Below are 17,732 nucleotides of genomic sequence, written 5' to 3'. Positions count from 1 at the left end.
CCAAGAAGATAAAGGAACAGAGAAGATAAGGTCATAAAACAAGGAGGATAAGGCTATAGTTATAATTGACTTGATATTTACACAAGAAATGTCGGCATCTAGGATGTTACATACAGTTGGTATCGTAATACAGTTGGTATCGTAAGGGTTGTGTAATTTTGCATTTGGTGCAAAAGTCATCATAGTGCAAAAAAAAATTCAACATATGCATTGGTGCAAACATAGTCATCCTAGTGCAGAAAAAAATGGTCCACATTGTGCAAGTTGAGCAGTAAACATGTGCAAGAACATAGACGTGAGTACCATTTTACATTCGTGTGAGGTAGTGTTTTTGCCATAGTTTTTCTTAACTCATTTACTGCCGATGACGGCCACATACGTCAAAGTCGCACGTCTCTGTAAATGGCTTGATCAAGCTGTCATTCGTCACACGGTACAGACCCCCCTCCCCCCGTTTGATTGTTTAAAAGTAGACAGTAATGCACATTAGCATACAACCCATCTAACATCCTCTTTTTCTCTGTCACTTTAATCCAATCAAGTCAATTAATTAGCTGCAAACGCCACTGTTGATGTAATCACGAGGCAGGGACGCCCGAGGCGACAGGCGCCTCGCGGCTAAAGCTCCCTCAGGAGATTAAGCCTCCACATGTCCCGCCGGCAGAGGAAGGCTGGCCCACTTTGCGAGAGACTCCTTCGACCGGAAAACGTCCGAATCGATCGATTCGTAGCGGATCGAAAGGCCATCACCACCCGCCGACGCCATGCCCGGCGATGGACTGACCATCAAGAACCGCATCCGGAAACTTCTGAGATCGCCGTCAGCCAAACACGAGAAGGACCGCAGGGATAGCCTGGAGAGCAAGGCACGTATAAGTCTATTTATATACCAAGTGTTTACGTACAGTAGTAAATAGGTTTAGTGTTTGCATTGAAATGATCTTTTAAATGAGTTTTATTGTATTTAAATAGTTTAAGGTTAAATGTACTTGTTGCTTTGCAGGTGACATTGGAAAAGGTTCTTGGCATCACTGCTTTGGGCAACAGCTGCTTGGCCTGTGACCCCAAAACTGGTCTTGTGGCTTATCCTGCAGGGTAAGGACAACAAAATATCACATGTTTCCGAACAAGACATAGACAAGTAGATCATTCGACTGTTTCACAATGACGGAAATGTCAGACACCCTTTAAGTCTGACATTTACAGAGAGGGCGGCTGTTGTTGACTAACTTAAGTCAAGTCATGTTTATTTGTATAGCTCTTAATCACAAAGAGTCTCAAAGGGCTGCACAGACCACAGATTATTGCAAACCACAGCTTATTATGACACAATTCCCTGATCTAACACCTACATGAGGGCAAGGAAAAACTCAAAAACCTCAACATGAGGAAAATGAAGAAGCGAACTGTAATTTTGTAACTATTTTGAAAAGATATTCCCTTGGATTAGGACTCTGAGACCAAATCTATAAAAATCAAAGTCCAAATGCTCTTTTATACTCAATCTTATCGTCATTGTAGCTAAATTCTACATTCATAAGCGCAAATTCCTGGGTAGATTTATCTTTTTATTTATTTAAATTTGAGGTAAAACAGTACATTTTGTCCTTAAAGCTTCCCCCCAACGAAAAGGCTATTTGAACTAAAATTATTTGTAAACATTTTGGTATTTTTGTAATCTGTTTCCCCCCACTGTATTTATCTATTTATTTATGCATTTGTATGTTTTGTTACAATTTCTTTTAACTTCGATTATTTGTGTAATTGGTTTATAATGCTAATGCAACATTGCAGTGGGATATTTGAATGGTATCGTAAATGCGTTTTGTTCAATAAAGCATTAAAAAGGCAACAAGAGATAACAGCTAAGCGTGTTTTATTCAAAGGAAGTGGGCAATCTTAAAATGATGTCAATATTTGTTTAGAGATTTTGTCAAGTGAAGTCAAATTGAAGGCATCAAAGTCCCTTTTTTTAGTTTCACAACTCACCTGAATAAACAAAAAATGCCGCACTCACTTGATGGCAAAGTTCCCTCCTTTCCCATTTCCGCGAACGTAACATAAATCAACAAGCGTCAATATGGAAGCCCGTGAATTACAGCAGTATTTGAAATAATAATTTAGATTCTGATGCTGATTTCCATATTCAATAATGTAACTTTACAAACTAATGATCTTTTTTGTGTATTTGTGAAAGTAGCACAAACGTTTATTTTATATCCGTCTATTTTGTCAAGTTGCTATTTGTCAATAAAGCATTGAAAATGGCCACATTTAAGATAAACAAATACATATTTATTTGGCAAACACTATTAATCAGAATATTGTTTTAAGGCAAGTGAGGGTAAGGAGAATGTGATTTGGAATATTTTGCTGTTGACTTCCTTTAACCAAAAATATTTGAGTGCATATCTTTACTTTCATGTCTTAAAATATAAACAATGCTAATTATGCTAGCTAACAACCGCTTCGAAGCTGAGAAATACATTGTTTTTGTTACCGATCACCAATTTATTGATGCTTTCTAAAAACATGGACTTATCATGTTATTACTATGACGCTGTTATGTTACTTTTGTGTTATTACCAGGTTGTAATTATCAGAAGTAAAGTCAACCACTAAAACATCAAGTCAGTTTTCCTAGAAAATAACAATGACCTATCACGGGTGAGTTCTTTTCGGAAGCAGTCTAGGCCAATCGGGTGTTTTTAAGGGGGTACCTGGTGCTAGCTTACAATTGAAACTTACATACCTGTGTTTTATGACTTTTTACCCAATTAAAGTTTATTGTTTAGATAATTTTGTTGTGAAACGTATTCATTTCCTCAGCAAGTTCACGTTGTGTGAGTATAATCCATTCTTTGTTGTTAGTGAGCATTCCGATGTGGCTAATAGCTGATTAAAATGACTAAACATGGGGTTCCTTTCCAATATGTAAAAAGCTAACAATGCATACATAACAATTGTTGTAAATTGAATGGTAATAAATGCAATTGCACACAATCTATATCCAGAATATTAGAAACAACTACAACATGTGCTTGTTAGAAATCATATCCCCTTGAAAATCACAATGATCCATCACTGGTGAGCTATTTCAATGCACTCATGTGTTTTTAGGGGACTCTTTGGTTCCCGCGAGCACCATGTTGGGAACCCTTATGCGAGCATATGTATCTAGCTCGGGGGTGTCAAAGTTGCAAACCGCGGGCCGGATCAGGCCCGTCCCGCCAAGGGTTTGAATCTGGCTGCGAGACAAAGCCGAGAGAAGTGCCAGAGAAAAATGATCTGCAGTTTTAAATACGTCCACCAGATGTCACCAGAAACAGGCACCACTGCCAAAGGAACCCTTGATGCGTTTCTTTCTATTTCTTTTTCTCTTTTTCACTCTGTCTTTCTTTCGCTTTCCTCTTTTTCTCTATTTTCTCTCTCCCTTGTACTTTTCTCTCTCTCTCCCTTTTTTCTTTCTATTTCTCTTGTCTCATCTCTCTCACTTCTTTCTTTATATTTCTTTCTATCAGGTCTCCCTTTATCTCTATTTTTCTTTTCTTTTTCTCTATCTCTCTCTTTTTCTCTTTGTCTCTTTCGCTCTATTTGTTTTCTCTACCTCTTTCTCTCTTTCTCTATTTTTTCACTCTTTTTGTCTCTCTCTCTTACTCCCTCTCTCTCTGTCTCCATGTATTATCTCTCCCCTTTCTCTCTCTTTTTTTCTCATTGTCTCTCCTCTCTGTCTTCTCTCTCTCTTTTGCTCTAATTTTCTCGTTTTATCTCTCTCTGTCTCTCTCTCTCTCATTTTCTCTCTTTTTCTCCCTCTATATCTATTTTCTCCAATGCCCTTTCTTTCTCTCTTTCTGTCTCTTTTTTTACTCTCTTTTTATTTCTCTGTTTCCCTCTCTCTCTCTCCCTCTCTCCTTTTGTCCCTCTTGCTTCTTTCGCTCTTTCTTTCTTTCTCTTCTCTCTTTCATTCTCTTTTTATTTCTCAATCTTTCTCTTCTCTCTTCATCTCTCTCTTTATTTCTCTGTTTCCTTCACTCTTTTGTTCTCCCCCTCTGTCTATCTCTTTCCTTTTGTCCCTCTTGCTTTTTTCTTTCTTTCTTTCTTTCTTTCTTTCTTTTCTTTCTTTCTTTCTTTGTCTTTAATTCACTAGTCTGGCCCCTACGAGTGTGCTTTTTCTATGACGTGGCCCCCCAGCTAAAATGAATTTGACACCCCTGATCTAGCTAGTTTACAATTGCAATTTACACAATTGTTTAACTACTTTTTACTTTATTTTGTAGAATATTGTTGTTAAATGTATGCATTTTCTCAGCAAATCTATGTTCTTGTGTGAGTAAACGGTACTGTAATCCAGTGGTCCTGAAACTACGGTCCTTAGCCTCAACATTTATGGGTATGCATATTTGGTTGTAAGTGGGTATGAACCCAGGTCGCCAACAATTACCACCGGTGATATAGGTGACATTTGAAAAGGCATTGGATGAAACTCCATTGTAGCACTCTTTTTAGTCGGTACTAGAGACAAATGTAAATTTTGTTGTGCATTTTGTAAGAATGATAATAGATTTGTCTCTTACTATGCTTTGAACAGAATAGTAAAATAGATTTTTTTGTCATTTTACCATGTGTTGGGCAGAATGAAAATAACATTAATCTCTGGTACTGTGACTAAAAATAGTGTGATAACGATATCAAATATATTGCCCATTCTTGTGTTATTCTATACCACTGATTGTCCAGTGCTCTGACAACAAATCTGATCGTGGATCTAAGTAAGTCTGTTTAGGGCACAACAGAACATTTATTTACCTTTTTTGTCAATGTTATTTGTTTTTTGTTTATTGCATCAAAAAAGTTGATATGTATTTCCTGACTTTTGTTTTGTAAAGAATCCTTCAGGTTTACTCCTGCAATACTGAAAGAAAGTTAACAATGTGTTCTTTTCTGCACAGGTGCGTCGTGGTTCTGCTGAACCCGAAAAAGAACCGACAGCAACACCTCATCAACACGTCAAGGTGAGCTAAGATATCTTGCATGGGAACGCCGAACACATGACGGATGGGTTTTTCGCTTTTCAGGAAGACCATCACGGCTCTATCGTTCTCCCAAGATGGCAAATACTTGGTTACTGGCGAGGTGAGCGACCCTTTCATTGAGAAAATCCCGTTGGATTTAAGGATTTTGTGTAGCTAGCTTCTCGGGATACCGAATGGCGGCGTAATCTGTCCTAACCGGCCAATCAACGCTGATTAAAGGACTTTGCTGTGTATTTGGACATTTTTCATGACAAGGGAACAAAGTTCAAGCGCAAGTCGAACATTTTTGTTCTTAATCTCTTTAAAATTTGAGATTACGGGCCGATTACGGAAAAAAGTGCTCCCGCACGCAGACATATTTGCAGGGTTTCAGATTATTCTTAGAATCAAACTTAAAGGGACAGTGTGTATTATTTGACTACTATATTTTGTATTGTGTAGTAAAAAAAACGTGTGCAAAAAACCTCAGGGAAGAACAGAGACTTAAACTGAAGTTCATTCAACTGTAGATTTTTTTTTTTAATTTGACAATCTTTTATAAATACATAAAAACTCTAAAATTGATTTAATTTTATTTATATACTTGTACACTTTAATTTTGAGTCAAGTGAAGACATTGTCATGAACCGGAACAGGATCAGAACCCAAATGCGTGACGTTTCTCACACAAGCCTTTCATTTTACGGGAAATGGGGAGTCATGCACGTTAGGCAGCGGTCTGGCGTGGAATGATAGGAAGCTAGAGGCTGACGAGATCGATACCAATTGCCCGAGTGGATATCGGGCAGATGGGGTCGATACCGGGCAGGACGGGACAGACAGGATTGATAATGAAATAGGATATCGAAATTAAACTGGACAAACTAGAAGGGAACGAAAACTGGAGAGAATAATAAAAAGGGCCAAAATAGACAGGAACGAAACTGGAAACCGTTATTAAACAGGACAAAAATAAACGGGAAGAATACAGGACAGGAAATACCAATAGGAAACAGGACCGAGTCAAAACCCAGTGAGAGCACTGAGCTTAAATAGACGAAAAGCCAATCTGTCAACGAGCCGCAGCTGGCGCCACACGGGTGGGGCCAATTGGGCGCCATAGCAACCGTGACAAACGTGTTTATTTGTATAGCCCTTCATCACAAGAAGTCTCAAAGGGCTGCACAGATTATTACACACATGCAAATTGTGATTTATAAATACATTTAGATTACATCTAGACTAGATTAGACAATCAAATGGTGATTAGATTAGATAGATTAGATCAGCTATGCCATGCTCGTCAACATCCGGCATCCTCCATGATGCACGAGCTAGCTCACCTATTAGCTCTGCCCTTGACTCGGCGGTTTTAAAGCGTTAGGCGTCGGGAAAAGCTCGGAGATCCCTCGCAGAGAGAAAGACACGCAAGGGTTTTAAATCATGTAAGCGTGCGAGAATAATCTCTGCACCCGGCCTTGACATTGAAACCTCAGAATAGAAACACCACCGCTTCGATTATGTTTACAAGTGTAGCGCCGCAGTGCTACTGAGATGGCGCTGTTTTCCTTCGTGTAGTAATTTGTAATACAGATTTAAGCATGTATGAAACGCTAAAATCATTTAATCGACACTAGTACCTAAGATCAGGGTTGGGTAGGGTTACTTTAACTGGATTACTTTCAATTACTTTTGGATTACTCCAATAACAACTATGCTAATAAAAGATAAAAGAAACTAAATATGAATAAAATGATGACTCACAACATGTGGTAAGCTTTCTCTTCTGGCTTTGATCTCCGGCAAAACTACCATAAAATGCGACAGAAACAAAATGAAAATAAATCCAAACATCATTTTTGCCGTTCCATGTATTCCGTTACTCCCCAAGCCTGCACAAAATGTAGTCATTTTATTCATGTTTAGTTTCTTTTGTCTTTTATTAGCATATTTGGTATTGGAGTAATCCAAAAGTCATTAAAAGTAATCCAGTTAAAGTAACCCTAACCAACCCTGCCTAAGATAATGTAACATCTTAGCAGTTTTTTTTTTGCATAACATCATTCAGAATTTACTCAATCTAATGTAATGTTTTAAGCAATTTGTGAGTATGAATACCTTTATATATAATTTTTAAGTACTGTTTTAGGACATAGTGAATATTAAGCTTCTGTGTTTACTGTTTTGCATTCGGTAAAATGTTAAAAGTATTGTTTTTAGCGACAATTAAACACAAATGAAATATTTTCAGTACTTAGTATACATTCATATAAGTCATTTTAAGAATTAAGTTAATACTAATGTGATGCTTTTTGTCAAGACCAGAACGGAAACAGGACCCACTTTCGTGACGTTTGCCACAAGTTTTATTGAAAGAGAGGAAGGGCTGCGCCCACGATCCGGAGTTCGCTAGGTGCAAGAAGCAAATCGTTCTCGTACTCGGATTGTGATCCGAGCACGAAAGTGGATCTTCCGAAGCGAGCAATGGGGGTGTCAGGGGCGGAAAACTGGTCGGTTGCCGGGACTTGGAGAGCAAGACGTGGTCAGGGTCAGGAAGGAGTTGGAAGCCAGAACAGGAGACTAGACGTGGTCGGGAACAAAAAGGGGTCGTAAGACGGGTCGGGAGAGCAGACGTGATCGGGATCAAAACGGGTTGTAGCCGGAGACAAGCGGGACAGACGGGGGTCAGGGTAAAAAAAAGTCTTGCCTTGCTTACACGGAGATTCGCAGACGGACTGACAGGGGATTGACAGGACTGGGTTCAAATACTGACAGGGAGCCAATCAGAACCTGCGGCAGTTGGCGCCAAATGAGCGGGCACAGCTGAGTCACATCAGTAATCATGACACTTTTAGCATTTATAATATGCTAATCTAATGTTATTTAGAAATTAGCAAATCTTTATTTTGAAACTTTGTAATAAATGTCCTCAACTGCATTGCTTCTCTCCAGCTCTATTAATTTCAAAGTCAGAATAGTCTGGTCCCGGAAAAGAACGCGCTCCATTACTTACAAGGGTAAACCAGTAAAAAAACTAAAAAGAAGCTAGTTAGCTAGCTAAAAGACTAAATATCTATCTAAATAGCTGAATAGAAAGCTCAAAAATATGCTAGATAGCTAGCTTCAAAGAAGGCCAAAGGCTATTTTGATAACTGGCAAAAAAACTTAAAATGTTAGCTAGATAACATGCCAAAAATGTCAAGAACCAGAACTGGATCAGGACCCAAACGCGTGACGTTTCTCACACAAGCCTTTTATTTTATGGGAAATGGGGAGTCATGCACGTTAGGCAGCAGTCTGGCGTGAAATGATAGGAAGCCGGAGGCGACGAGATCGACACCAATTGCCTGAGTAGATATCGTACAGATGGGGTCGATACTGGACAGGATGGGACAGACAGGATTGATAATGAAACAGGATATCAAAGTAAAACAGGACAAACACGACGGGAATGAAAACTGGAGAGAATAATAAACAGGAAAGGGAATGCCAACAGGAAATGGGGCAGAGGTTCGTTGACGGACTGACAAAGGAAGAATGAGAGCACCGAGCTTAAATAGACGGAAAGCCAATAGGTCGCAGCTGGCACCACACGGGCGGGGTGCCATGGCAACCGTGACAAAAAAATGTAAAGGGCGAGCCAGATAGCTAAAAAGGTAGGAAGATTGCTTGCTACAAAGCTAAGAAAGTAGTTATTTTTTTGCTCGTTCGCTTTATGAAACCCATAAATTGGTATTTAGCTTGCTGTATTTCCTGTAAAAGAAATCGATAAAAAGATGAATCAATTTGTGTAATACATGAATACATCCTACCATCTTAATTGCTTAAAAATAAGTATTCAATCTTGAATAGAGTTTTAGCAGACAGTAATGCTCAGCTAATGGATTTACAGTTTGGTATTTAGTAAAATGCTCATGTTTTTACCATTTCGTCATATTTACTCGAATGTTTCCGATTTACTTTAGTATATTAGAGTTTTTTTGCCCATTTATCAAATTCTAATGTATTTAGTAAACACTGTATTGTTGTTAGCATTGACTTTGGTAAATACTGAGGTAGTGTTTAATCAATTTAAATGCATTTCTTTTTCCATTTAGTAAATGTTTTTTGACCTCTTGTCTCTTCAGAGCGGCCATCTTCCTGCCGTCCGCCTTTGGGACGTTTCGGAGCGCCGGCAAGTGTCCGAGCTCCAAAAACACGAATACGGCGTCTCCTGCGTGGCCTTCTCGCCCGACGGCAAGCACGTCGTTAGCGTGGGGAACCAGCACGACATGAATGTCAACGTTTGGGCTTGGAAAGTAAGGCCGCCCATCGAGCGCTAGCTTTCTGGCTGTTCTTTGAATCCATTTTTGAATTTGAATCGCAGAAGGACGTCGTGATCGCCGCTAATAAAGTCTCGAGTAAAGTCACCGGCTTGTCCTTCTCAGAAGACAGCTCCTACTTTGTCACTGTGGGTAACAGGCATGTCAAGTTCTGGTATTTGGACCACTGCAAGACCAGTAAGGTATGCTAGCATGCTGACCTAGCATGTCGGAATACAGGAAGTAAACCCCTTGGATACGCCAACTTTGTCTAACAAAGTTTTCTCTTTATGGAGTAGAATACGATCTATTTTAGGCAATTTCCTCCAAAAAACCGTATAAAATTCCAACCTTGAGATCTTACATAGGCAGGGTTGGGTAGGGTTACTTTAATTTGATTACTTTTAATTACTTTTGGATTACTCCAATAACAAATATGCTAAAAAAAGACAAAAGAAACTAAATATGAATAAAATTATGACACTCAACACGTGGTAAGCTTTCTCTACTGGATTTGATCTCTTTGATCTCCGGCAAAACTAACATCAAATGCGACAGAAACAAAATGAAAATAAATCCAAACAGCTTGCCAACGTCATTTTTGCCGTTCCATGTATTCCGTTACTCCCCAAGCCTGCACAAAATGTTGTCATTTTATTCATATTTAGTTTATTTTGTCTTTTATTAGCATATTTGGTATTGGAGTAATCCAAAAGTAATTGAAAGTAATCTAGTTAAAGTAACCCTACCCAACCCTGTACATAGGACACATTTTGTCTCTAAAATCCTTCTCTGCTATTGGTCAACACCATTTAAAATCCTGGACTTGTCACGACCAGAACGGAATCAAGACCCAATTGCGTAACGTTTACCACAAGTTTTATTGAAAGAAAGAGGAAGGACTGCGCCCGCAATCTGGTGTTCGCTGGACGCGGGAAGCAAGTCGGTAGCTGGGACAAGGAGAGCAAAAACTTGGTCGGGGTCGGACACGAGTCGTAAGCCAGGACGGAAGAGTAGACGTAGTCGGGATCAAAAATGGGTCGTAAGCCGGGACAGGGGAGCAGATATGGTCAGGATCAAACAAGCCGTAGCCGGAGACAAAAGGGATCAAAAACGAGACAGGCGGGAGTCAGGGTCAAAAAGGCTTGCCTTGTATCAACAGAGGTTCGCAGACAGACTGACAACAGGAGAGTGACAGGGCTGGGTTAAAATAGGGACAGGGAGCCAATCAGAGCCCGCAGCGGTTGGCATCAAATGAGCGGGCACAGGTGATTCACATCGGTAATCATGACAGGACTGCTATTGGTTTGTGAAACAGCAATATGAAAATGACTACGTTATTGGCTAAATTAAATCCCACAATGCCTTTCTCTCTGGTAAAAACCTTCCACGTTGGCGATATACTGTATTTTTGGTCCTGTATGTATTTGCCAAGATTTATGGTGATGCCAAAGGGAGAAGCGAAAACATGATATCCATGGAAAGAAAGCTTGAAATAATAGAGAAAAACTATAATCCCTTTTTTATAACACTACTACAGACCAGACAACCCCCGCGATATGCCAAAATTCCCAAAGTAGCCCCCCCATTTTTACCATGCGCTATACAGTCCCCCTCTTGCAGCAATAGTTGACAGGGGATGATGGTTTGAGGCCACACAGGTGCAGTTCATTTTAGGTGGAAAGAAAAGAAAACAGAGCTGCCACATAAACATAAGACACAAATTTGCTACCTCAGACCTCGCACTCAAGAACGGTCAACTGGGGATAATGGACCTTGGCCACGCAGAAAAATGAGCTGCCACACATGACACAAATATGCTCTCTTGGCCCCTGCTTTCAGAAGTAGTCGACCTGGGATAATGCATGGCAGCCAAAACTGCTCATTTAAGACAGGCCAGAACAAAAAGCGTCTTTAAATGTGCCCTCTGCCGGTCCCCACTTTTAGCGTAATGAGATTGGGGATAATGTATTGCTGCCAGAACAAGTGCACTTCAATTCAGGCAGAAATAATAGCAAGAAAAAAGAGCTATCCAGGCCTGACAAAAGTGCGCCTGCCAGTCGCTGCTCACAGCAATATGCAAGCAGTAATGATGGATTGCAGCTGCACTAGTGCCAAAATGGTGAAAAAATGCTCTTTACTGGCCCCCGCTCGCTAATTCGCCATCTCCTCTCCTCTTCCGCATCCACCTGTTACACCACTGTACCCACTAATTTCATGTCACACCATAAATGAAAATACAATGAAATCAGTTTTCCTTTACAAGTATAGTATATTTTTTCATGATGTTATTTATGTATTTTTGCTATTTAAAATGGCTTTCTATCCCCCGCAATACGCCAATTTTGCGATCTTTCTTTCAGAACGAATTCATGTTGTATCCTGGGGGTTCCTACTGTAATGTGTTTTATTTATTTTTTCAAGGACATTCACAAACCACAAATGACTAATCTGTATCCATGATTAAATTGAACATCTTTTGGTTTTAGGCCAGCACGCCAGTGCCTTTGTTGGGTCGTTCGGGTCTGCTGGGCGAGCTGCGGAACAACTTTTTCTGCGATGTGGCCTGTGGGCGAGGTCAGAAGTCTGACTCCACTTTTTGCGTCACATATTCCGGACTTTTGTGCGAGTTCAACGGCAATAGGATGCTGGATAAGTGGGTGGACCTCCAGGTAAATTTAAAAAAAAGGAGCTTCCATTCTTTCATTTTAATGTTCTTTCATTAATAAGTTTCTTATAAATGTCATAAAATTACCTGAATAAATGTAGTAAATTAAGTAAAATGAGCATATTTTCAAGTATGTTTTTATTCTGCTGGGAAATAAGATTTTCTATTTTATTTTATTTCTTAAAATAATTAGCAGAATGATCTGCTATAGGTCATTTTCAGTATTGTAATAATATTTAGGTTTATCAGACAGTTTATCATCCAAAAAAATAATGGAATAATTCTCAAACTGAGCAACAGTGTCTGCTAATGAAACGAGAATCTATATTTTTTTCTACTGATGAAGTCAGAGCAGGAAAGGAACACCAAAAATACGAAGTTTCTTCATTAAATCCACCAAAATCAAATGCTAATTCTTAGACCAGGTAAAACCAGCTCTAATGTGAATTTTCTGGGACATAATAAACAATCCGGCCAACAAAACCTTGTAAAACAGCCTTGCCCTTGCACCTAACACGAAAAAATACAACTTTTTACGCCAAGCGCATTTAATTAGGACCTCATCTCATCTCATTAGCTGCACCGCTTATCCTCACTAGGGTCGCGGGGGTGCAGGAGCCCATCCCAGAAATTATCGGGCAGTGGGCAGGGGACACCCTGAACTGGTTGCCAGCCAATCGCAGGGCACACAGGGACAGACAACTCGCTTGCTCATTCACACCTAGGGACAATTTGGACCGGCCAATCCACCTGAATTGCATGTCTTTGGAATGTGGGAGGAAACCGGAGTGCCCGGAGGAAACCCACGCAAGCACGCGGAGAACATACAAACTCCGCACAGGAAGCCCGGTAGCTGGATTTGAACCCACACAGGAGGTTCCCAAGACCTTAGAACTGTGCCTGCACACGCGCTAACCACTGCCCCGCCGTGCTGCCCATTATTAGGACCTTGTATTGTTTATTGTGATGTACATCACATTATGAATGAATGAATGAAAACTTTATTGGAACATTAAATTAACAGAACAAATACAATAACTCAACAACGAAATAACGTTACATAATATATTCGAAAAGAGGTAGTAAGAAGCAAAATGCTTATATTCCCTACCCCTTCATCTTCCCCACCAAATACACCAATGATATAACAAAAATTGTAATGATATTAATAATGACAGTTATAAGAATAGCAACAATAACACAAAGTTAACCATAGTTCTAGCACGCACTATTCCCAATCTCTCGTATCACTCATACCCCATTTTTTCATCTCTGTATTCCGGCAGGAATGGTTTTTTGTATTTAGATTTGAACAAGTGAATAGTTGGACATTGTTTGATCTCGTCTCGTAAATTGTTCCAAAGTTTGACTCCACACACACACACACACACACACATACTTTTCCTGGTGGTTCTCCCTTTTGGGATTATGAATTTACTACTGCCCCTTAAATTATAATTTCCCTCTTTCTGAATGAAGAATTTATGGATTTTTTTTGGCACTATGTTTTGTTGACCTTAAATAGCAGTTGTGCAGTGAAAGATTTTACTAAATCATCTCATTTTAGTAATTTGGACTGCAGGAATAAAATATGAGTATGATCTCGATATCCTACCCTGTGTATGGTTCTAATTTTTTTTGGAGGATAAAACTTTCGTGAATGTGTTTCTTGGTATTGTGCAGACCAACATGGCCCAGTCTCTGTCTCTGTCCTGGGATCGGCTTTTCTGCAGTTGCGCCGACGGAATGGTACGAGTCTTCAGCCCGGTGGACCTTCGTTTTGTGTGCACGCTGCCTCGACCGCATCCCCTCGGAGCAGATGTGGCGTCCGTCACACAAGCCAGGTCAGGAGGTGATTTTTGTTGTGTCAAACTTGTGTTAATCAAGAAATCCAAACCCTGTGTCGACATTCAGTCACTTAGTTTGCACCCGGACGGACGCCCGCTACCCGGACGCCATGGCCGCGACCTACGATCCCGTAAATCGGTGGCTGAGTTGTGTTTACGCCGACCACAGCTTCTTTGTTTGGGACGTTTCCGACCTCAACCGGGTGGCCAAGGTCCACTCTGCACTCTTCCATGCCGCTTGTGTCTGGGACTTAGAGGTAAACAAACCTGTCAGGAAAATTTAGAGACTAATAGATTTTTGTTATACTGTACTGTACTGTAAATTCCGGACTATAGAGCGCACCTGATTATAAGCCGCACCCACCACATTTTAAGAGGATAACCACTTTTGTACTTACACAAGCCGCACCTGTATATAAGCCGCATGCGCCGACATTAAAACATGTAACACAGTCACAAATGTAACCCAAACCCGACTTTAAGTCCAGCGATTGTAACTGAATATAAAGTACACAGTCCAAAAACCACAGCCGGCAAAATAAACGGAAAATGATACCGGTACTTAAGGTTTGATGCAGACCTGCAGAGTCCGGGTCCCGTTGAAAGTAATCCAAGGAAAAAAAGTCTATATTTCCAAAGGTAAGGGTGGGAAAAAAATATATCCACTATTGTCCGCTGCGTCCAAAAACACGTCTCACACTTCCACTTCCCGTCAGCCCCCATCATTTTCGCCCCTTCTTTTTGATTCGCCCATGGAAAACATATCAGAATAAGTCTCTAAAATAAATACATTACAAAAATATACAGTTGCAAATACATATCATACATGGTTACACATATTTACAAAGAAAGACGGTACACCGAGAGAGTTTTCAAAGCTTTAATAATAATAATATAACTTTCATCCCAAACTGTGACTGTGACAGGTAGCAGCACGCTACTAGCAACACGCTTGCAACACAGTGAAAGAATCTGTTAAAAAAATATACCATACTTGTAAAAGTCACGGTAAACTATCTTCATCTTCCTCCTTATAACTGACACCATCATAGTCATCTTCCTCAGTATCGGAAAGAAACTTTGTCATATAGACGTCGTCCCACGCTCCCTTATTCCAAAACACGCTAGCAACACGCTCGCAAAGTAAAGTTTACGTGCAATAGCTCTGTTTCCTTCTTTATCGGATTGCTGGATTGCTTTTAGCTTGAAAGCTGCGTCATGTGCCTTTCTTTTTGCATTTTGCATGATGAGGGTAAGTTTACGCTAATTTAATTTGTGCACAAGCTAAGAAGTTGCAGTCTTCCTCCGCACATATATTCCAGCGGGCTAAATCTTACCTTTTGTACTCGGGCGCCGCTGGCAGCCGTTAGAAAAATTACATGAATTGGCCGCATCACTGAATAAGACGCAGGGTTGAACGTTTGGGAAAAAAGTAGTGGCTTACAGTCCGGAATTTACGGTAATTCCTTCTTACCCTCCGCTCATTATTCCCAGATTTGTTATCCCTACTCACGTACTATGCAAGCGGGGTTGGCACAGCTTATTTCCGTTGGACCTGGCGACTCTTTTTGCCGTGCTGTCCACCAAAATGTGAACTGCCCCCATGCTGCTACCATCCATTATCCCTGATTGCATATTGCTGTGAGCAGGGACTTGCAGAGAGCGTTTTTAAAGGTCCTGGTGGATTTTTATTGCGCTCATGGAACTGCCATCCATTGTCCCTAATCACATATTGCTACGAACGGGGACCGGCAAAGCCCACTTTTGTCCGGCCTTGCGTCTCTTTTTTGCCGTTATTTATGCTTAAAATGAACTGAACTTATGTGGCTGCCATCCATTACCCCTAATCATATATTGCTACAAATAGGGACTGGCAAAGCCCACTTTTTTCTCTTATTATGCCTAAATGAACTGTACTCGTGTGGCCATGATTCGTTATCCCGTATTGTATATTACTGTAAGCAGGGACTGGCAAAGCCCACCATTGTTGGGGCTGGCAGCTCTTTTATTTGCCATTATTGACGCCTGAAATGAACTGGTCTCATGCAACTGTCGTCCATTATCCTTGATCGCAAATTGCTGCAAAAGGGGACTGGCAAAGTCCACTTTTGTGTGGCCTTGCGGCTCTTTTTCCCCCCGTTATTTACGCCTAAAATGAACTGAACTCATGTGGCTGCAATCCATTACCCCCGATCACATATTGCTGCCAGCGGGGACTGGCAAAGCCCTCTTTTTTTATGTTATGCCTAAAACGAACTCATGCGGCCATGGTCCATTATCCCCAACCCCATATTGCTGTGAACAGGGACTGGCAGAAGGCCCGCCTACAATAAAATGCATTTTTTGGGCTGCGATCCTTTATCCCTAATCGACTATTGCTAGGTGTGAATGCTGAGAGAGCATATTTGTGTCATGTGCGGTGGCTCTTTTTTTTATATAATAGATTTTTTATTTTATTTTAATAATTTTAGAAAATTGGCAAAAAGAAAATATTAAATTGAGGAAAAAGATGAAGTTATATGTAAAATAAAAATTAATTAAATATTGGAATAAATAGTTAAAACCTAAATAGAAAACCAAAAATACCATCTGGTATCACGGCTGCCATGGCGCCCAATTGGCCCCGCCCATGTGGCGCCAGCTGCGGCTCGTTGACAGATTGGCTTTCCGTCTATTTAAGCCCAGTGCTCTCATTCATCCTTTGTCAGTCCGTCAACGAACCTCTGCGCCACAAGACGTGGGTTTTGACTCGGTCGTGTTTCTTGTTGGTATTTCCTTCATGGTATTGTTCCCGTTTATTTTGTCCTGTTTAATATCAGTTTCCTGTTTCGTTCCTGTCTAGTTTGACCTGTTTATTTTCAATATTCTGTTTTAATATCAATCCTGTCTGTCCCGTTGTTTAATATCGGTTTCCAGTTTCGTTCCCATCTAGTTTGTCCTGTTTATTTTCCATATCCTGGTTTGATATCAACCCTATCCGTCTGTCCTGTCCGGTATCGACTCCATCCGTCCGACATCTGCTCGGGCAATCGGTATCGATCTTGTCTGCCTCTGGCTTCCTATCATTCCACGCCAGACTGCTGCCTAATGTGCATGAATCCCCATTTCCCGTAAAATAAAAGGCTTGTGTGAGAAACGTCACGCATTTGGGTCCTGATCTTTTTCTGGTTCTTGACATCTAGGGAATATATTGCAATATGTTTTCTAAATAAAATAAGAACAATTGCACAAAAATGTCCCCAATCCAATGAATATCTACAATGAAACTATACTCCATTTGTATTATTACATTATACATAATAATATAATTTTGATTGTATTCTTTTTAATGTTGTTTACATTTTGTTGTATTTTTGATTTAAAATGCAAATCAAGGAAAGGCCGTTAAAAAAAATCTTTTGTACACATCACATGACGATGTGTCGGACTTTCAGATGTTTCCGGACATCCCCGAGAAGACGATGGTGAGCGCGTTCCCCAGCACTTTCTTCAGCTGTTCATCCGACAGCACCATCCGACTTTGGCACGTGGACGAACGCACCCGCGTTCATTCTCGGAACATCCTCAGCAATGTTAGTTGACTTTTACAATTCAAAATAAAATAATAAAGAAATACTATTTATGTTGTCGTGGTTTCAGGACCTCCTGAGGATAATCTACACCAGCTCGAACACAGCCGCCTTACAGGAAGCAGAAAATCCAGCTAGCACGGACAAATCTGTGGATGTCCCGTTAGCAGAAAGTAGGACGGGTGTTCGTACCGTCTGCGTAAGCCCGGATGGAAAGCATTTGGCGTCGGGAGACCGCAACGGAAGGCTCAGGTCCCGTTCTAAAAGATCTTTCTCGTTTAGTGAAACCAAATTTATTTGAAGAGGGGATTTGTCATATGACCCGACTATCATTT

The 17,732-nt window shown here is 40.4% G+C and overlaps 1 protein-coding gene across 2 annotated transcripts in view; it reads left to right on the top strand.

Moving 5' to 3' along the window:
• Nucleotides 1-484: 484 nt before the first annotated feature.
• LOC148346101 (mitogen-activated protein kinase-binding protein 1-like) overlaps nt 485-17,732 on the top strand; it is a 33,138-nt gene continuing 15,890 nt past the window's right edge. For both annotated transcript variants that reach the window (XM_088325083.1, XM_088325082.1), the window contains exons 1-11: nt 485-866; nt 1,004-1,095; nt 4,950-5,012; nt 5,076-5,133; nt 9,140-9,310; nt 9,379-9,516; nt 11,803-11,985; nt 13,665-13,825; nt 13,896-14,085; nt 17,263-17,400; nt 17,468-17,649. In XM_088325083.1, the coding sequence (XP_088181209.1) occupies nt 765-866; nt 1,004-1,095; nt 4,950-5,012; nt 5,076-5,133; nt 9,140-9,310; nt 9,379-9,516; nt 11,803-11,985; nt 13,665-13,825; nt 13,896-14,085; nt 17,263-17,400; nt 17,468-17,649 (1,478 nt within the window). In that variant the 5' untranslated portion in view covers nt 485-764. The remainder of the gene's footprint in view (nt 867-1,003; nt 1,096-4,949; nt 5,013-5,075; nt 5,134-9,139; nt 9,311-9,378; nt 9,517-11,802; nt 11,986-13,664; nt 13,826-13,895; nt 14,086-17,262; nt 17,401-17,467; nt 17,650-17,732) is intronic.

Source organism: Urocampus carinirostris, chromosome 20, assembly GCF_059441175.1.
Source record: "Urocampus carinirostris isolate Australia breed hairy pipefish chromosome 20, RoL_Ucar_1.0, whole genome shotgun sequence".
Classification (NCBI taxonomy): Eukaryota; Metazoa; Chordata; class Actinopteri; order Syngnathiformes; family Syngnathidae; genus Urocampus; species Urocampus carinirostris.
The sequence above is the reverse complement of the archived record's forward strand: the minus strand, read 5'-3'. Positions and strand labels throughout refer to the sequence as shown.